General features: G+C 40.4%; 1 protein-coding gene across 1 annotated transcript; it reads right to left on the bottom strand.

Annotated features, from left to right (window-relative positions):
* Positions 1 to 283: 283 nt before the first annotated feature.
* Positions 284 to 18,880, bottom strand: FAM3B (FAM3 metabolism regulating signaling molecule B). The gene is made up of 8 exons (XM_014058760.2): positions 18,658 to 18,880; positions 9,282 to 9,410; positions 7,451 to 7,574; positions 7,029 to 7,087; positions 4,083 to 4,133; positions 1,959 to 2,046; positions 1,038 to 1,170; positions 284 to 502 (listed from the first exon to the last, which is right to left on the bottom strand). The coding sequence occupies exons 1-8, from the start codon at positions 18,680 to 18,682 to the stop codon at positions 410 to 412; spliced, it is 702 nt and encodes a 233-aa protein (XP_013914235.1). The 5' UTR covers positions 18,683 to 18,880; the 3' UTR covers positions 284 to 409.
* Positions 18,881 to 21,585: the final 2,705 nt, after the last annotated feature.

Genomic DNA, 21,585 nt, shown 5'->3' with positions numbered 1-21,585 from the left:
AATACACATTGGTGGGGCATTACTTTGCTTTCAATACATTGCTTTTCTAAGTGACAACATAAAACATCAATAGGAAAATACTTTTCTTTTTCACCTTTTCCAAGCTTGGTGTGTCAGATGACTGAGATCATAATTTTAAAAAATTCCAGCTCTTTTGTGGTGGCTGGAAATGATAGGTGTTGCAACCCAATATCCTGAAAGGAGAAGACGGAGCAGATGTGGGGGAAGGGGACGTGTCTCTAATTATTTACTCTTCATGATAAAAATCAACTCTGCAATTGAATCCAGTGTTTCAAATAGATTTTATCCAGAATATTTTTTTTGTCCGCAGCTTTAGACAGCCAGCTTTTTGGAGCAAATAGTGCCATATAAATAAATGTGCAGTGTGCTATTTTGCAAATATTAGAATTCAGCTTGTTAGGTTTCTTGGAATACAGCCTTCAATCTGGATTTCAGCTGGCCATCCATTGTATCGATTCTTACTATTGTCAGAATGAATTATCTGTTTAAAAAGATACATACAAATTGTAATTCAGTGTATGGCCTTATAATACATTAAGAAAGGAAATATTTCTATTATTTACTAAACTAAAAACACAGAATAGCTTTAAAACACCCTACAAAAATATCTTTCTGATAAATATATTAAATCAAATTCCCACATTAACTATTTTTGGGGAGACAGACTGTGAGGACAGGTTTTTCCACACAGATTTTTCAATTACTGATTTGTTCAAAACAAAACAAAACAAGAACCCAGTCCTGCTTTTCTGAGGAATATCATTGTTAATCCCACCCATAGAGGAAAAAAGAGACTGCTTGTAAACAGGACCTACGTGTTGGATAGGATAATCTGGCCCTCAGAGGTGCTGGAAGTTTATCATTCTGTCTGATAGCCTGATCTAAGTAAAACTCAATGGCAGTTAAGGAAACAGACACATTAATTAAAAATCATTTTTTCACATTATTGGCTCATCTATCACATGCAAAAATCACAGGATTGTACTCTGGAGGTTATTAGTTTAAACAATTCTTACCTTTTCCTTTTGTATATTTTTTGGTAATTTAAAACCTTTTGCAGCTAAAAACACCCAGCCTGACCTAAACTTCAAGTTCCATATTTCTTCACTTCCCAATTCTGCTATTGCTTTTTTACTGTCCTGTTTTAACCTGGAAGAAATAAGAGAATAATTTGAATGTGGCCTTTTGTGATTCAAAAGGAAAATCAGCAGCTATTATGACGTATATTCCTGCTTATATATATGGCAGAGCCACCTTCTGATTATCTAGGGCCAGAAAGAAGTTGTAGGATAGCTTTACTCAAAACTGACTCTGTCCAAATGTGGTCATTATAGTTGAGAATTGTTAGTGTCATGGAATCAACAAGTATGGAGGAAACTCAGCTTGAAAACCCTGATCAAATATTACAATCTATAATCTAGCATCAGATCTATAGGAGACTTTCAAATTCAAGAAATATGAAATCATGAAGCTCAAGTGCTTCATTCTTTTAACTCCTTCCTTCAAACTTGTGCAAATGAGAAAAATTATAAAGGATACAACAAAAAATATACAAGAAATAATTTGGAATATTAACACTTTTTACATAATAAAATAACATTATTAATAACATTACCCAATTAAAATACTACAGTTAGTAACCTTGTAGTGAATGGAGATGTAGTAAACATCTCTGTGGAATTTACTATACAATGTCAGTACTATTTAAAAATGGGAAGTCTTGGATATCCATTTGAAGCAATGGCTTTGGAGAAAAAGGCAGTGTTTAAAAGATTACAAAATTGTGTTAGAAACAAGCTTCTACCATAATTATGACAGAAAATCCATAGCAATGTGTATTTGGCAACACTGGAGAGTAAAACTGATAAAAAAAATTGATCATTTTTGTGTATTTGTAAGTTTGTAAGACTGAATAGAAGTCTAAATCTTTTACTTACTTTGTACTTCCATCATCATGGGTCACCATAAAGATTAGAGATTTCTGTGGAGCTTCGCTAATAAAATCTGTCATTGGTCCAGAGAATTCTGTTGGTGTGAGGGGAAAACCCTTAGAGAAATACATTATAAATGAAGCCTCAATTATATTTCTTTCTGAGAAATGAGATCCAAGACATCACATTTCCATTTCCACAGATAGAAAAGCAACCTCTCCTTTATCTTGCACAGCCTGTAGTTCTGCTCCAGATAATTTGGAGACTCTAAATCACAGATGGGTGAGAGGCCTTGTTTTCATATATTTTCAGTACCAATAACAATAACAAAAAAAGACAAAAGATGTGTAATTATGGCTTAATGTAGCCCCAAGTTTTTTCTATTTACATCCCAATGTTGGACCTAATACCATGATTCATACACTTGTGATGGGATATCACAATCCATTTTTTGTCATTGCTCCTCCCTTTCCTGCCCAAAAACACTTACACTAATTTTTATTTATTCATAAATCATTTTTATATGGTCAACCCATCTCAGAGAAAGTGATTCTGGGCAGCATACATAAAACAATAAAATAACAATATTAAAGCGCAATAACATTAAGAATATTGATATTACTTTAAAAGGCTAGGCAAGAACATTGGATAGGAGCTACCTCAGCAAATCACTTTTCCCTAGAGAACCTCCTATTGTCAGTTGACAAATACATCAACTTTATACTGTACTGTAAGCCATAAAATAGGCAGCTTACAGTTTTAAAACCCACATAAAACCTGATGTTTTTCAGACCCTCAGCCATGTCCATGTGTGTCATACCATTCCACCTCACTTTGAAATATTCAGTTAAGCCCAAATGATAAATGTGGCCTTTGGCCGCATGAGTGCCTTAGGTAATAAAAATTGAAGATGACGGGCAGAATTGAATCTTTGCTCTTTTTATTAAGTTTGCACACATAATGAGGGCAGAGGTTTTGATCAAGGTGTCATATCCCTTGACTTGTTTTTACCTTTCTCACCACTCATGTACACCCCTGGCCACCAAAATGGTTTTTACTCCTGTTGTAAACAATGGAAAGCTGTGGGTAATTTAAAATAACAATAACATTGATAGAGATATTCCATTCCATCCAATTCTTTTCTGCTGAAGGCAAAGGAGTAACAGAGGAAATACTTTCTAAAATGGAATTTTAGTTAAACATCCAAACAACTACCAGAAAATTTAGAATAGTTTAAACAGTCTGCTCAAAATCATTGCAATATTCTGTTCTTCCTGTTCCTCGCTTCTCTGCCTTTCAACATATTGAGACTAATATCTGCTTGGTAGAAAATAATGTTTATGTGCTCTATTAAAAATGCCCATAATATTTTAATAGCTAGTTGTGCTGTATTATCATAAAATAATTCTCATGTCTTTTTCACAAATAAACAGCCAATTAGCATGTGGACAATGGCTAGCATATTTATCCTCAACATGTTTGCAAACTGGATTTTGAAATCAATTTATTTCCACTTAGAATATTTGAACTCTGGGCAGTTTTACATCTGTACGAAACACCTGATTGATTCCCCCCCCCCAATCAACTCATTTTTATAGTGTGGAAAAAAACTTGTGTGAACTTGGTTTCCACTGCTTAGTAAGCTCCATTCTGGGATATATTGGAACATGGGCTCCTATTCAAATGTACAGAAATAAATGGTGAGTACCCTTCTATTTTCCTCCTCAGAGCTCTTTAATGGAGAGGACATTAGCACTGAAAGTACACCTAGGAAAATAGTGCCAGGAAAATTTGCTCGCCCCAATCATCTGTTCTACTTGCCTCAGTAATGAGGCCAGAGAAGTAATTGGTAGATTTCCTGACCCTGGGTAGGGAGTGAACGGGAATCCACTAATCTCTTTCCTATATAGAAAAAACAGTTTACAAGTAAATGATGATGATATCCCATAAGTAAAGCAGGTTACTTATATGATTATATGGTCAGGAAACACTCCAAATTAAATATCCATGATCATGACCAAAAGTAAATGGTTGCAGATGTAATACATGATACATGAATCATTCAGATGTACTTCATCACAGAGATATTGGACTCATAAGCTGATGCTAAACATGAGCTAAGCTTCTTACCTCCTTCCCACATGTCAAAATAATTTGTAGCAGCAACTTTTCCAGTCTTATCTAAAAGAAACAATATGTATATATGTGTATATATAAATAAACTGGTGAGAAATACAAAGAGTCAGGAGCAAAGCCATCACATCTCGGCTAGTAACATGATGCTTCAGTTAACCTCCCCTCATCCAACTTGGAACGGTGTGGGGAAGAGGCGAAAACTATTTTAGTGTTACATTCAAAAAGCTGCAAACCAAATATTTAGTTTCTTTATATGAGCTGGTAGAAAACCTTAATAAGAAGTTATTCAATTCCTGTGTTGGCAAAGTATTGATTTTGCTGATCTTCCACTTGGCTCTAACAATGGAAAAATCTAACTGATATATATAGTCTGACTAAAATACACTTGGCACTGTTATTATTTATCAAATACAAGTCCTTTGATGAACAAACCTTTAAGGGCAGTTCACAATAACTAGTGCAATCACCAGAAAAAAGGTTTACATTTGGATATGGTGTTCAGACATTATCCCAATACACAAAACACACAAAATCAGAGTCGACAAGCACATAAAATGGTAAAGTGTGCCTCATGCTGTTACAATGACCTATTCATTATGTCATAATGTCAGAACTTAGTACAGTATATAAGGGGTAGAGTTTGCACTATGATATATCTTTTGTCATGTGTTCCTTGTCCCTAGTCTACCTTATTTTTATATAGATTCCTGCATTATAGAGCACATATCTGTCAGGTCTCAACAATCAAGAAAGACACTAGAATTATCCCTGAACAGTTTCCTTTATCGCTCCTCACCTATAGACAGAAACTGTGCCAAACTAAAACAACTATTTGCATTACTACAGATATACTCAGAGGAGTGCTAGGAAGGGGACTTCTTTTAGTTTACCATTTTTATTAGGTTATAAGATAAAATATAAAATACAAAAGTAAATAGGAAGACACGGGGGGGGGGGAGAGAAAAGTGAAGAGAAACTGTGGAAAAGAAAAGAAGAAACATTGACTTCTCACTCTCTGTTATAGTAAAAAAAGCATTAACATCAAACCACAACTTTTTGTTTTTCAATAATAATATAAACTAGCCATTTCTATAAAAACATATCAATCTAATCAGTAAAACCCAGGTGGAAACAAAAGTACTTATATTCTTTCCTTTAACCAAAACAGTCAATTTAAGCCATTTCTGTCAACTCCATCAGCTTCTGTAGCCATTTGTCCACAGTGGGAATTGAAGAGTCCTTCCATTTTTATGCATATGATAGTCTTGCTGCTGTCAACATATATAAGATCAAAGTTCCAAAAATTTTCTCCGAGTTTTTTTCCATTAAACCCAAAAGAAAAGTTTCTGGTTTTGTTTTTATTTTCATTTTAAGAATTTTCCGTATTATAATATGAATCTTACTCCAAAATGTATTTGCTTTATCACATGTCCACCAGCTAGGGAGAAACCTTCTTAACTCTCTTTTTCCTGACCAAACTATCTATACTTTGCTGTTTGTTTGTTATTTGCCTTCTTGAATGCAGCTGCTTCCTCCTGGGAATCAGACTACATTCTACCACGGTATCTTCTTTTAATCTTGATCAAAAGAACAACTTTTTATTCTTCCTTTTACTTCTAACATGCTTAATATTTTGTTCATTCTAATATTGTCATAAGATTTGATTTCTCCTTCATTCCTTCTTTGTCCCATTGCAAAATGTTCTTCCAAGGTTTAACAAGCTTTCTTTGTAAATCCAGTAGAAAAAAACCAACCACCATCCAGGTCATTCTCTTGGTGTGTCAATTGTATTTTCTTTTTAACTTCTCAATTCTCAGCCAGTATTTTTTATAGATCTAATGAACTATCTTTTTCTAAATCATTGTATTGGCATATCAGTTATGAATCCTCTTTGAATACAATCTCTATCTTATCAGAAAATATCAGATTATTCTACAACTAACATTTCTTCACATCTTTTGGACAAAGTCTCCCTAGAAGCAGATATTATTACTGACATTGTTGCTATCATGGCTACCATTTTCTCATTCCATTTTTCAAAAGTCTCCATCAGTTTTTTTAATTGTTATCAGGTTTTGCACTAATTTATAGGTTTGTATATTTTTCCTCTATCTAAAACCTTTAGCTCCTCCTTTTTAAAACCATGGAACTACTTATCTATGCTGTAACTTGTAAAAACCAAAACATAATCTATTTCCCACAAGAAGCCGTTTGTACTTTATAATTAATTCCAAAGTCAAAAAAGTTTCAATATTCTAATTTTACATGAACCCTTAATCCATTTATAAGATCAAAATCTTTTCCGTTTTTTTGCTGCTTATTTCAGATTTTTTAAATTATCAAGCTTATAATTGAAGCTTTCTTTCACTCATGATTAAAGGCAGACTCATTCAATGTTTTCAAGCTTGTCATTCCAAAAAAGCCTCTAATACCTTAGAAGTAATTAAGGAGCAATTTATGAAAGAGATTACAAAGTGAAATTTGCAAATTTAGTATCTTTTAAAAGTCTGTACCAGAGTTTGGGAGATCCTGTTGCCTCCCTGATCACTCAAATCTACAGAAAACTCTTGTCCTACAGTCTCTTCACGGGGAACAACTGTGCAGATCAAATGTGGATGATCTCCCATTCTCTATCCAGAAAAGTTCCAAAGAACTGATCTACTCACTGGTTTCTTGGTTTTTGCTGTAACCTTTGGTTCTGCTTTTGCAGAACCGTCATCAAATCACCACACCTCCCCTAGAAGCTCTTGTTTTTTTTTAATGAAAGAAAGATATATTTAATGGTATCTGTCAATGAAATACATTTCTCTTCTTTCTGAAATTCCTTTGCACATCTCACACCTTTAGAAAGTTGGAAGTTTGGGAAGTGAAGAAAACATGTGGTAGTGACAGCTTGCATGAATTTGCTTATAGTTCTTAGGTTATAGGTTTTTTACTTACAGTCTACAATTGCAATATTTATTCCTCTCCCAGCATTTCCATCTTGTTCACTTATGAGTCTGAAATTGAAATAAATATGCAGTATCAATATAAGATAAACCTTTTCCTATATTATCAATTATAGCAAGTTAATTGTTGTCTGACTTCATATTTTAGATAATTATTTTAATAGAGTGATGGAAATTTCAGAATCACATGAATTTAAAGAAAGGTTTTGCTCTGAAAGTCTTGTCTAGATGAAATTCTCATAATTTTTTAAAACTATGGTTTAATAATCATTGGTATAGGAATCATAAAGCTCTACCTCTGATCTCCTTTCTAAAGAGCTGGGATTTTATCTTCCAGAATTTATAGTGAGAATAGCTACTGAATGTCAAAGTATCTTAGTTATTTGCAATGTCAACATGGCCTTAAATACTTACAATTTATCTTCAAAACAGATTTTGGGAAATCTCTCCTTCCCACCTCCACTGAGCATGCGATAAGCATAATTTCCAGGCGAACACGGAGACCAGTGGTCACATTTCTGTCTTTTGGGGGCTGGCACTATAATAGAGAACAGAGAAGTAATCTTGGAGGCCACACATTTGCAATTGATTCTTAATAGATACAGTATAAACAAGAGATTAATTTGTTTGCACAATATTTTATTTTCATTATTGTAGATCTTTTTGAAAAGCCTCATTGGTCAAGATCTTGACACTATAATTATGTTTACATTTTTATTGGTGCAATATAACAACTAGAACTTAATACACCAGTGATTGAACTGTAAAAAAAATCATATTGATTCTAAACATAAAGAAGAAATAGACATTTTAAAAAAATTAAAAACATAAAATAGAGATGTCATATATTACGGAACCTTTGGTAAGATAAGATAAAATTGGATCATCTCTCCAGACATTGCTGGAAGACTGTAGGAAATGATGGAAATATATTTACAGAAATATAGCAAGCAGCAGAATAAAGATCAGTAGAGGTTTAAACCAAACTGTGCTATGTAGAAAATTTGGAAAACCACACAATTTTCAACAGGATGGAAATTCGTATCCAATTCCTAATGTATCATATTTTGGATACATTAAATGAAGGACTAGCTCAATAAGTCTGTGATGCAGGGAAAGATTGGGAAAAATCAAAGTAAATGGGTGTGATTAATACACTGTTAAAACACCTGAGGAACTAAGTTTGGAAGAGATTGCATAGAAGAAAGTCTAGTTAAGTAATTTCCAAGAGCTGATACAGATATCATGGCATATAGTTTCTCAAAACAAAGTCGATCTTTGCTTCAAAATGATTTTATTTCAGTATCTTAACTAAGATTCTTAATTAATGTTTTTTGTGTAATGGAAAATCTCATGGTCTTACATTCTTATTTATCAGTACAAGTTATTCTGGAGACTGTAATTTTCTCTGAGAAATTGCCCTGTTATTCACAGTTTTAATTTCAAATACCTAACATTGCTATCTGATAGTGGGCCACAAGTTTTTATTTTATTTTAGATTTTTCTTGAACATTTTCAGCTGATCAATCTTTATCTCTATGTTTTCAACAATTAATGTTAATATTTGTCTACTGACATTTTTAAAAATATTTTTTTATTTAACTTTTTGGATAAATATTTATTTCCTTATCTTTTTATCTTGTTGTCTTCCCAGGAAAACTATGTATTCCTCACACCTACAATTTAATTCTCCCCCCACCCTAAATATTCATGCTGTTACCCAACTGCAAAAATCAAGATGGCTACAGTGCAAAATTGGAGCTTTAACTGCACTGTTTCAGCTATCTTGATTTTACATTCTTTGGATTTGGACATTGCAAGGTGGGTTTACTAAAAAGTATAAGTTCCCCTTTAGCAAAACAAAGCGCTACCTGGCAAATCAAAAACTAGCAAGAATATAAATTATATAGTGTTGTTAAGCTGCAACAGCTGCAAAAATGCATTTCCTGCCTTTATCTTCCATTTCCTGCTGCATCTTGCCCTTGAGAAGGTGCATCCAATGAAATACAGCTAAGGTGGGTAACGCTATGTCTATACATCTGTTTGCTTTAACTAAACATGAATTGCATATGTGGCAGACAATGCTCAAAGATTTCAGAAACAAAAGGAGACAACGAACCTACATAAATCCATACTCCAGCCATTCAAATCTTAGGTAACGTAAAAGAACACAGTCATTTTTTGGCAGATGCAAAAATGAAAACTGAGTGCGTCCTGAACATATGTTGAAAATGTGATCACTTACTATAAATTTTTGGCTTGTCTGGAAGCAACTGGTCAAATGTTGATGCTTGAGGTATGAGATATGCCAATATTGTCCCCAAATACCAGGCGCAGACTGATGCAAGGATAAAACCTCCAAATTTAATAAAATCTGAAAAAATAGAACAAAACAGGCTAAAAAAAAACCCATATAAGGCAAAAAGAAAAAAAAAGGCAATTAATTGATGAATGAATATATTGAATGATATGTAATTGTAATCTATTGCATATGATATATAATACGTATTCTATTATTATTGGTATGCTAAATTATAAGCAGAGAATGTATAAAATATCTTAAATTAGCATATATTGTTTAACTGATTTAAACAATAAATTTAACATAGCTGTATGTAGGCTCCAAGCAATCTGATTAGATATGCATTCATTATATTAACTTTCTTGTGAAAAAGTTGAATATATGAAAAAGTGAATATGTGAATCTAGGCCAAGTCTAAAAAATTTAGCATAATGTTCTTTTATGTATAGAGTTATACTCTTGCTCCTGAATAAAATACTTAGAATGCTAGTTTTAGTTAATAAAAAGAGATAATGCCCATAAGGCCTTTTAAAACCAAAGTTTCCAAGCAGTTGGAATATAAAATGTGGGAACTGAGCAAGTGGAGCTGGTATCCTCTCAGTTAAAACAGACTTAACATCAAACAGGGCTGTAATAGTAGTCAAAATGTTAAAGTCAGCTAGGTGTAAAGCAGTAAATTATTCATATTTTTGAGACTAGTCACAACAATGAATTAAGTAAGAGATTAACAAAGTTTCTACTATAATAAATGTGTGAATCATGAAGGTCTTAATTTTTTATTGTTCTGAAAAATCATAAAAAAATAAATTATCAAACTGTGACGCTACTAAAGTCAATGTCTAAAAAATCAACACACATACGCAAAGCTGTTAGTGACAGTGCAAGCTGTTGTCAGGCGTACTCCAAGATTGACATACATAGAACAATCCAGCCAAAGTTCAGTTCTTTATTTGCTCATACTATATAGACAAAATCTTGCCAGAATAAGCCTATATTATTTTACCCCTGGATGGTTCTAGGGAGTAGCTATCCTAAATCTCTTTCTTGCATCCAGCTCTGGTTTGTGTTGCCTCTTTGCCCTTCTTGAAATGTGCTTCCTCCTTCCTGGGAAACTGCCACATCATCATGGTCTTTACACCACCTCCCTCTTCAATCCATCATAGATACTTTTTTAAAATTTTCGTTATATGTTTTGAGCCAATACTGAATGAGATGTCAATTAAGAAACATACCAGGGGTGGGTTGTGGCAGAGACTACTGCTGGTTCACTCAGGGACGTGTTGTGCGCATTTCATGCATGCTATGCACACATGCACAGTACAACTAAAATCACTCTGGGCATGCGCAGAAGCAAAAAACAAGATGGCACCTCTGTAGGAGAACTGGTTTTGGGTATGGCAGGTCTGGGTCACTGCCAGTTCCAGCGACTCAGGCCGCCAAACTACTACCGGTTTGGCAAAACTGGTCCGAACCAGTAGAAACCCACACCTGATACAGTCTATGTGTCAATCAGAAAATTGTTTTACACATGAAATGAAAAAAATTTTTTTTTAAGGCCAAAAAAATTTCAATAGCTGCACAAACATACCGCGGAATCACCAACTCAGATCTTTGGTTTTGTTTTGCATTAATTAAGCCTGGTGCTAGTAATGGATTACAATTTATTTTACTACCGGTTTGCGCACGAGCAGAAACATCCGGGTGGGTGGGCCGAGCCTCCTGCTGTTGCCACTACCAGTTTGCCTGATCCAGGGTGAACCGGCAGAAACCCACTTCTGCCTTGTGCTCATTGTAAGGTTTCTTTGCTTCCAAGGATTTGAGATTTAACGTAAGGTGACCAGACCTCCCGCTTTTGGCGGGACAGTCATGATTTTTAATAATTTGTCCCGCATCCCATGGCGTTTTTAAAAAGTCCCGATATTTGTAGAAAGGGTGCCCCGCCCCTTTTTTGGCTCCACCACGTGGCTTCCTCTTGCAAACATTTTCACTCATTTTTCCAGGTCTATCTTTGTCTATAGACTAGTGGCTGTGCGCCGGGAGGGCGGCCTGCAGGGCTGGACGCTGCGTGGCAGCTGCACGCTGCCAAGCACTAGACTCCACGTTCAGCCCTTTCGTGCGGAGCCGCAAGATTATGAGCAATGTGGGGTTGCTACGCTAAGGGCGCCCGGTCCCAACTGGGAACTGCTGCTGCCACCGCAGGGACCCAGCAGCACCCAATCCCTGCAGCAGTGGCTGGCTGTGCTCCCAGCCAGCCGTGGGCCCCTGCCGCGTCCAGCGCGTCTTCATCAGCAAGTGGGTTGCCCGCCTGGCTTGCTGCCACTGCCCCTCCATGGCCGGGTCATCCCAAGCATGCACAACCCGGAGCTCCCCATGCCTAGCTGCATTGCGCACATGCGTGGGCATTCAAGGAATCCAGCATTTTTTTGTAAATAAAAATCCCGATCAACCCGAGCGGTCGTTTTTTTTAAAGGTTCCAGATCCTCTACAAGTGCCCTACTGCATCCTGGCCGTCTCCAATGCAAGGGCAGCGAAGGGACTTAATTGTTGACGAGAGGGCAGACCTGGCATGTATTACTGAAACCTGGCTGGGCACAGAAGGAGGAGTCCCCCTTGTAGAGATGTGCCCAGAGGGATTTCAGGTGCTTCATCAGCCGAGAGCCCAGGGAAGGGGTGGCGGTGTGGCTATTATTATCCGGGAGTCTCTGTTACCTCGTAAGGTCCCTGCTCCGGAGCTTGCCGGGTGTGAGTCCCTGCTGATAAAGTTGGACCTCAAGGGTCAAGTGGGTCTGCTGCTAACGTACCTGCCTCCCAACTGCGTTGCAGCATCCCTCCCCTCGCTCCTCGAGTCAGTAGCCGAGCTGGCAGTTGAGCTTCCCAGGCTTATAGTTCTGGGGGACTTTAACTTGCCATCGCTCGGTGAACGCTCTGACGGGGCGCAGGAGTTCATGGCTTCCATGACAGCCATGGGCTTGACCCAGGTAATCCGAGGCCCAACTCATACAGCGGGTCACATGCTCGACCTCGTATTCCTCTCGGAGCAGTGGATGTGTGATCTTGGTCTGAGGGGTAATGAGATCATACCCCTGTCGTGGTCAGACCACTGCCTACTGAGGCTTGACTTCCGGAGGCCAAACCCCCACCGTAGGGAGGAGGAACCGACCAGGTGGTTCCGCCCCAGGCGACTTATGGACCCTTTGAGGTTCCAGACGGAGCTTGGGGTAATTCCCGACACTCTCGCCCACAGTTCGGCGGAGACTCTGGTAGCCACCTGGCATTTGGCGGCATCGGAGTCTCTTGACCGGATTGCGCCACTACGGCCCCTCCGGGCCAGTGGATCCCGGAGACCTCCTTGGTTCACCGAGGAACTCCGGGAGAAGAAGCGCCGGAGGAGACGCCTAGAGCACCTGTGGAGGTCCGATAGGTCCGAGGCGAACCGTGCACTTCTGACCACCTGCACCAAGGATTACATCCGGGCACTAAGAGATGCCAAAAGAACGCATATCTCCGCCTTGGTTGCATCCGCCGAGTCACGCCCAGCCGCCCTGTTTAGGATCACACGCTCCCTCCTTAATAAGAGGGATGTGGGAGATCCCTTGCAGGGTAGGGCTGAGGACTATGCCCAGTTCCTGGCGGACAAAGTTGCTCGGTTTCGGTTGGACTTGGACTCCACCGCAGTAGATCCAGCCGGGACACAGGGGGTTTACTTGGCAAACCATCACTGGGTTGAGTTCCAGGATGTTGCCTCTGGGGATGTGGACAAGGCCATTCGAGCTGTAAGCGCCTCCACCTGCATTCTGGACCCGTGTCCCTCCTGGCTGGTTGCCAACAGCAGGGAGGTGACACATGGCTGGATCCAGGCGGTTGTGACCGCCTCCCTTCGGGAGGGACACTTCCCCGCCGCACTTAAAACGGCGGTGGTGAGACCCCTCCTGAAGAAACCATCCTTGGATCCAGCCATTTTAAACAACTATCGTCCTGTCTCCAACCTCCCCTTTATTGGGAAGGTTGTTGAGAAGGTGGTGGCCTTCCAGCTTCAACGGGCCTTGGAGGAAGCTAGTTACCTTGACCCCTTCCAGTCCGGCTTCAGACCTGGTTACAGCACAGAAACCGCTTTGGTCACATTGACCGATGATCTCTGGAGGGCCAGAGATGGAGGCCATGCGTCCATCCTGGTTCTCCTTGACCTCTCAGCGGCGTTCGATACCATCGACCATGGTATCCTTCTGCGACGACTGCGAGAGGTGGGGGTGGGAGGCACTGTTTTGCAGTGGTTCTCCTCTTACCTCTCGGACAGGTCGCAGTCGGTGTTGGTCGGGGGGCAGAGATCGTCCCTGAGGCCCCTAACATGTGGGGTGCCGCAGGGTTCGGTCTTATCCCCCCTACTATTTAACATATACATGAAACCACTGGGCGAGATCATTCGGAGGCACGGGATAAAATACCACCAATACGCGGACGATACACAATTGTATCTGTCCGCCCCGTGCCAACTCAATGAAGCGGTGGACGTGATGAACCAGGGCCTTGAGGCCGTTAAGAGCTGGATGAGCGCTAACAAACTGGTACTCAACCCGGACAAGACCGAGTGGCTGTTGTGCTTCCCTCCCAATAATTTGGCTGACATTCCAACACTCAGGCTGGGGGGTCAAATTTTATACCCCTCAGACAGGGTCCGTAACTTAGGAGTCCTCCTGGATTCACAGCTGACTTTCGACCATCAGCTGACGGCTGTGACCAGGGGGGCATTTGCCCAGGTTCGCCTGGTCCGACAGTTGCGGCCCTACCTGAACCGGGAGGCTCTCACAACAGTCACTCGAGCCCTTGTGATCTCTAGGCTGGAATACTGCAATGGGCTCTACATGGGGTTGCCCTTGAAGAGCATCCGGAGACTGCAGTTAGTCCAGAATGCAGCCACGCGAGTGATAGTGGGCGCACCGCGGTTCGCCCACATTACACCCATCCTCCGCGAGCTGCACTGGCTACCTGTCGGTCTCCGGGTGCGCTTCAGGGTACTGATGACCACCTTTAAAGCACTCCATGGTAGTGGATCTGGATATTTGAGAGACCGCCTTCTGCCGATTACCTCCCTCCGACCGATTAGATCACACAGGCTGGGCCTCCTCCGGATTCCATCCGCCAGTCAATGTCGACTGGCGACTACACGGAGGAGAGCCTTTTCTGTTGCAGCTCCGACCCTGTGGAACGATCTCCCCGTTGAGATTCGTACCCTCACCACCACCCAGACCTTCCACACAGCCCTCAAGACCTGGCTCTCCCAGCAGGCCTGGGGATAGGTTCCAATTTACCCGCCCAAGTGCTGACTGTTGAATGCATGTTGTGGTTTTACTATTTTATTTTTGGTCACTTATTGTTTGTCCCTTGTTGCTGCACACCCTTCCTTTATGATTGTAAGCCGCCCTGAGTCCCCTCAGGGAGAAGGGCGGCCTATAAGTCTTAATAAATGAACTAAAAAATGAGCCAACAAGTGGCGCAGGAGCTAGGAGCAGCCGAAGCCCCAGCAGCTGCCCCGCTTTTAATCTCCATCTGCCCGATGGAGGCTGCCTGGCTGCTGGCGCTGCTGCGCCTCTGCTCTGCCGCTGAAGATGCCACTGCCATCCTCTCACTGGCTCTTCCCGCCCGGACACCCGCCACCCAGGAGCCACCCGAAGCCTTCCAAACGGTGGTGGGCAGGAAGGCTTTGGGCGGCTCCCGGGCCGTTTAAAAAAAGAGACTGAATAACATGTAAACAGTATAATCTGCCAGTGTATAAACAGAAACATTCTTTGTAATTGAGATTATTTTGACATGGAAACTGCTTTGGTGGTTTGTGTGGGATCAATGCTAGTTTAGCAAGGGCTTTGGGAGGGATTTTAGTTTTTTTCTTGCTATTTAAAAGCAATCCCTTTTCATTTTTGGGGGGGGGTTGGAGACATAATCCTCCATTTACTGATGCTAAGTCAACAAACTTTGGTTGGTCTTGAAAAATGAGCAGAACCAGACCTAGAAAAGACTAGGAGCAAAATCCCAGGATTACAGGGTAGATTGGAAGCTGGAGCAGTGATTGGGGGGGGAGAGAAGATGGTGGCAAGAAGAAGAAGAAGAAGAAGAAGAAGAAGAAGAAGAAGAAGAAGAAGAAGAAGAAGAAGAAGAAGAAGAAGAAGAAGAAGAAGAAGACAATTGGCAAATTAATTCTAGAAGCCATTACTTCTGCTTAGAAAACTAGTGAACATGTCCATAATGTTATCAGAAGACAATTTGAAGGATAAGATTTTTTAAAATCTTTTTTTTTAATTTTTAATCAAGAACACCCCCCCCCCCCCGGTCAATGGTGTCCCTCTTTACCAATGTTAAAATCTGGTCACCTTAATTTAACGGCATAACAAATTTGTACACAATGTTTTATTGTGGCACACATCTTTCCCATCAACAGATTATTGATCTTTATTCCATCCTTCATATAACTTCTGCCTTCCTCCAAAAGTTCTTGTACTGACTGAGATGAAATGTTGCCTCAATGTGGTTGCTTATTTTTTGGTTGTATCCAAACTCCGCAGTTAAGGAGTGTTGTTTCTGAGCATTCTAAAAGCTTATGGTCCTGACAGTTGGCTGATAGTCATGTTGCCTGTCTATATTAGCTTTCAGTCTTAAGAAACTGCTTCCACCTGATTGCCATTTTCTTATCTGCTTGTCTTCTATTAAACCCATCCACAATCTTAGCTTTTTCTTTTGTAGGCTGGGGTGAGGCTGCCTCTTGACATCAGCACATTCCTGGAAATGCCAGGATATAGTTCAATTAACTAGGCAGCTAGAATGCTGGCATGATTGCTTGCATGTAATTGTGAATGAATAAATGAGCCCATTTCTTAAGTTACTGGGTCCTTTGGCAAAAAGCATCAGCTATGCTGAGCTTTGGGAAAGTGGGAGGCTTTCTGGCTACAGCTGGTTTTTCCAAGCATAGACGCCAACCCCACCTTCATTCCCTTCTACCTATCAATGTGTAAATAATGGCACCAAGTCTGGGTAGGTCATATATTGGGTACATATACAACTCAGTATCTTTCTCTTCTTCAAGCCTATTAAGAGTGTCTAAATAGTCTAAAGAGTGTGGAAAAACCTGAAGGGGCTACATAGCAGCTTGAGACTTCAGAGCTGTTTTCTCCTATGTCTCTGGCCTTCTATCTTCTATTTTTTGAGTGGGCAAACATTATTCCCTACACATCTCCCCACAACTATCCCTTGAAGATGATTAGCAGCCATTCTTTAAATACAGGGCTGTGTGTCATAACATTTCCCTCATCTCTAGCAGACAGTTTGCATTTCTCAATGTTAAAATGGTATTCTCCATCATTTCATGACAGAAGTTTTGTTTTATGCCTGATTTCTGATGCTTCAATAACTATGATATAGTTAGGAACGGAGTAATTTCTAGTTCCTGTTGGCTGTCTTTGGCAGTTTACAAGCACCTAGTCTCCTCCCCCTGCCACCCTTAGTTCCTGGCAATTTCTTTGGGCTTGGTCACCAAACACATGAGATATCTGGCTGCCTTGAATGCCAGACTGGCAATCTGCAAAGCACCAAAACAGAATTACTGCTTGACCCCTATCCAAATGAAACTAGTAATCTCATGTGGCAGAATGATGCTGTCTGAAATGAAGGGAAGGGAAGCCACCAGAGCCTCTTAACAGCCATCAGTTTTTGGGAAGCCACAAGAGAGACTGTGTGAGAGAAAACAAGCAAAGACAGAAATGAAAAAAGAGAAGAGCAAAAACAAAGAAACAAACCAAGCAAGCAAGGGATAGATTGAGAAACAGAGAAGATAATGAAAAAGCAACAGAAAGATAAGCAACTGAGAAAGAGGAGTGAGCAAGGAAGAGAAAGGGGTACTTGAAACAAACCAGAAAATTGAATAAGGAAATGGTTGCATTTCTACCCTTAAAAGCCACTGTATCCCCAGCAAAAAGTCACTATTTTCAGCCCCCATCCTCGTGGTGAAATTGAACTTTAAACCTGTAGGAAGTGGCCAATCCCTGCTATCAGTCTAAAGAGTGTGTAGTGCAGCAGAAATAAAAATCAATAATTGAACATTGACTCATGACAAGTTATCTACATTAGTATGAAAAGTATGTTGTTCTACAAAATAGCCATTTGGGCTGCACAATATATTATTAATAGCTTAAAGTATAGTCAGAATCTAGACCTTGATCTCTACGTGGCATTAAAAACAACAACCTCGGTAAGTTATATTGCAGGAGAATATTATATTGCATTTTGTGTAACGGACTTTGGGCAAATTGTATATAGCATTACATTCCGTACCCTTTCTTCCTTTCTGGCTGGCTCACTTTCCTTTTTAATCTCTTTTGTTAAAACACAAGCATACTATTAAGCCTATCACCATTAATTTAGCATTCAACATTTTACAACAGCTTTCATGACAAAGCACCCTTCTTGAACTACAGATCCTACCATTCACAGCTAACGTGCTCAAACCACTGAGCATAGTACTCAGAACCCTCAAATATAATTGTATGTTATACCCATCTCTGTGGAGGAACTGCAGTTATTTTCAATTTACTCTGCATTGTACTATTACTCATTCAAGACCCATCCAAATTAGGTTCATTGGCTTAAAATATTTTGTTCCGCTGTGGAGGAATAGTAGACGTTGACAGCAACCAGATATCTGAATAAATTTTGGAAAAATAAGGTACTAGTATGTTCTATGGACTGTGTTTAGTGTTATTAAACCAAGCGTATGAAGTAAAGGTACTATATTTTGTTAGACATAAAAGACACAGTAAGTGGGAACTGATTTCTATAGTACTGAAAAATACTATTTTGAGATGGGCAACAAGCCCTTCCCTTTCTTACAAAAATTGTCATGATAAAAACCAGAGAATCTGTTTGAAGGAGGAATGTTCTATAATTATAAACAAAATATATCACAGAATATATTAGAACTGTTTCTCTGTCATGCAGATAATAGTACATTTAGAGACAGATGATTTTTTTCTGAATTGGATAAATGATCAGACTGCTTCTAAGTTCTTGGCTGAGCTGCAATTGTTATGAATTGAGAAACAAGTTTGGTGCCTGTGCTCCACCACATGGGTGCCATTTTACTTTATATGTATGTAATATATTTGATATATTAGTAAACATGGAGGAAAAGCCCCACTGAAGCTCTATTGTAAAAAAAAAAATCCCAAAACAAAACAGCAAACAAAGTCAGCTCTCTTAAGAATGCTGCTTGGAATAACAAGAAAAAGAGAAAGGTTTTGGCAAACCTTTTGGCAAAAGGTTTATAAAAAATACTCACTCTTGCAGTTGGTCCACCTCAGCATTGTTTTTGTAAATGTGTAGGACTCTCCAAAACTGTCTTTACGTGGCTGTAGATCTTGGTAGCAATTTCAGCCTACTGCAGAATATAACTTTTTTTTCTCTTAGCTGGAAGCAAAATGCTGGGAGCATATTACTGCTGCACTTGGCTACTGCCTAGTCACGCCCTAACTTACAACTGAAGGTGAGCAAAGGGAGGGCAGTTCTCTGAAGTGGTGAAGAAGGAAGGCTGATTGATAGAAAATGAACTGTCTGAATGTTGCATAATCAGCTAGCTGGGAAATTTTTAAACCTTTTAAACCAAGCTGTTCTACCTGGAAAACAAGTTCTAAAGTAAACTGAGCAAATAAAGGGAAATTGTTGCACTCTAAACTTTTGGAAAGAAGTGCCAGCTGGTATGACAGGGCTTGTGGTCTTCAGATTACAATACAAACATAGATGCTGGCTTGCAGTTTGCTTCTTGGTAAACATTTAGAAGCTTTTTCTTCATTCTGTTAACAAAAAAACTTGCTATGTATAAACTCATACAACATTAGCTGACGATTTCTCTGGCTTCTCTACTGCACATTTTCTTTGAAGATATTGGAATATGTATTTTTCTTCTCTCTTAACAAATAATTTTTAAAAACCCAGAGTATAGCACAAAAATAAGACAGGATTGTTAATGGTTTTGTAAAACTCAGCTAATTTATTTTACTCTTTATAATGTATTGATGCTATATATGCTCTGTATGGAGAACTAGGTGGGAAGGAACTGAAGCTAGGCAGGTTGTACCACAAAACAACCTTTATTCTAACAGTTAACAAGGCAAATTGCAAGACAAGCCCCCGAACCAGCAACAACTACATTTGTTGTCTGACAGCACTTTATATAGGAACTTTCAGATGGGTGGACCAATAGCAAGGCTGCGTTCTCCCGCTGAAAGCTGCTTGTGTCTTAGCCAATCAGGACAGCCCTGCAGTCGGAAGGTCTTTGGCCATCGTCCTAACTCTGAGGACTTAACACCCCTCTCCTCCCAGATGGCACATGTGTAGTTAGATAGGTACATTGGCCGCTGTCAGCTCTGCCCTGATCGTCTCAGTTCTGGGGCAGTGGCTGAAAAAGGAGGAGCTGGTGAAGAGTCCTCCAGAACTTCTGATGAACTCCAATTCAGTGGGAGGCTCGAGTGTCGCTGGAAGGCCTGATTCTCCAGGTAAATCAGGTGTCGAGAATGCTTTGGTGGTGGGTATCTGGATTAGTTCTGGTTGGGCTGGAAGGCCCGCTGGGGGTGTTATCTCTCCAGGGTAGGATTGGGCCTGCCCTGGCCGCTGCTTGGTTGTGTCTGTGACTCTTCTACTGAGCTGGTTTATGTGTCGGCGCCACATTCGACTGTCATTGAGCTCGATCCTATAAGAGTAGGGTCCAGTTAGTTGTACTATGTGTCCTGGCAGCTACCTTGAGTCAGTCTCATAATTTTGGGCATAGACTGGATCTCTGACAGCAAACGTTCAAGTGCAACTGCATCTGTTGGGGGCTTGTTTGGTGGTATAACTGGGGTGAAGTCGGTCCAGGTTTGTCCTGAGGTGGCGACCCATGAGTCTTTCAGTGGGACTTTGCTTGGTGACTGGGCATGGGGTTGTGTGCAATAGATATTGGGATCATCCCAATTTCCAGGGCCCAGATGGCATAATGCCTCTATGGCTGATCGGACTGTCCGTTCCACTATGCTGTTGGCACCCAGGTGGAATCGGGCCATCAGGGCATGGCATATGCCATGTTTGGCAAGAAACATCTGGAAGGGTGCTAATGTAAACTGGACACTATGACGTCCGGCAATCCATGGGTTATGAACAGCCTGCCCAGCACCCTTATGACCATCTCTGATGTGGTGGATGGCATGAGGGCCAATTCCACCCACTTCGAATAGGTGTCGACTAAGACCATAAAGGTCTACCCCAGGAATGATCCAGCAAAGTCCAGATGGACCCGAGACTTGGGGTGCTTCTCACTCACAGACAGGGGCAGCATTTGGCTACCCAGTCCTCTATCTCCTGGTCCATCTTGGTCTACCACACATAGATAAACCCTGGTGACTTCATGCGCATGATGCCAGGGTGGGCATCGTGCAGGCAATGAAAAATTGGTGCCCTTAGCAGGCACCCATTTTGCATGGACAGCTCATGCTGTCTCAGGTGGTAAGGTTGGAACTCGGGTAGCACTGGTCCTTGCGCCCACCCCTTGTCCTATTAGAAAGGGTTGGCACCTTTTTTATCTCCTCAATTTTAGATGGAGTGGGATGGAGCCCCTGGGAATCAATGAGGTATCCCAAAAATTCTACCTGGAGAACTCCTATCTTGCATTTCTCCTGCTTCAATTTGAATCCTGCACGTCTGAAATGCACCAGGACTGCTCTTAGTTTCCTGATGAATTCTGTCTGATTGGTGGCCAAGATCAGAACATAATTACAACAGGGTACTACCCCAGACAGCCCCTGAAGCAACTGCTCCCTCAGGCTATGAAAGATACCTGTGGCGACACTAACCCCAAAGTGGAAGTGTTTACAATTAAAAGCTCCCAGTGCGTGACAATGGTTTGAACCATGGCAGTGGCTTCATTGACTGGGAGCTGCTGATGTGCCTGTGCTAGGTCCAGCTTGGCAAATACATTTCCCTGGCCCAGGGAGTTGAGTAGATGTTGCACCACAGGACTGGATAGGGGTTGGCTTGCAAAGTCTTATTAATTGTGCACTTACAATCAATGCATATTCTGATGGTGCCATCCTGCTTAATTGGGATAACAATTCAAATGGTCCACAGCTTCAAGAACTCCCTGGACTATCAATTTGTCTAGCTCCAGATCCATCTTGAAAGAAACAAAGGGCACCCTTCTAGGTTTCAAGCAGATTGGTGCTATCTGAGGGTCTAAATT

Source organism: Thamnophis sirtalis, unplaced genomic scaffold, assembly GCF_051295495.1.
Source record: "Thamnophis sirtalis isolate CommonGarterSnake01/CBP01778 unplaced genomic scaffold, rThaSir2_p1.2 scaffold_8, whole genome shotgun sequence".
NCBI lineage: Eukaryota > Metazoa > Chordata > Lepidosauria > Squamata > Natricidae > Thamnophis > Thamnophis sirtalis.
Note: the sequence above shows the minus strand (reverse complement) of the source record. Positions and strands in the feature narration are given on the sequence as shown.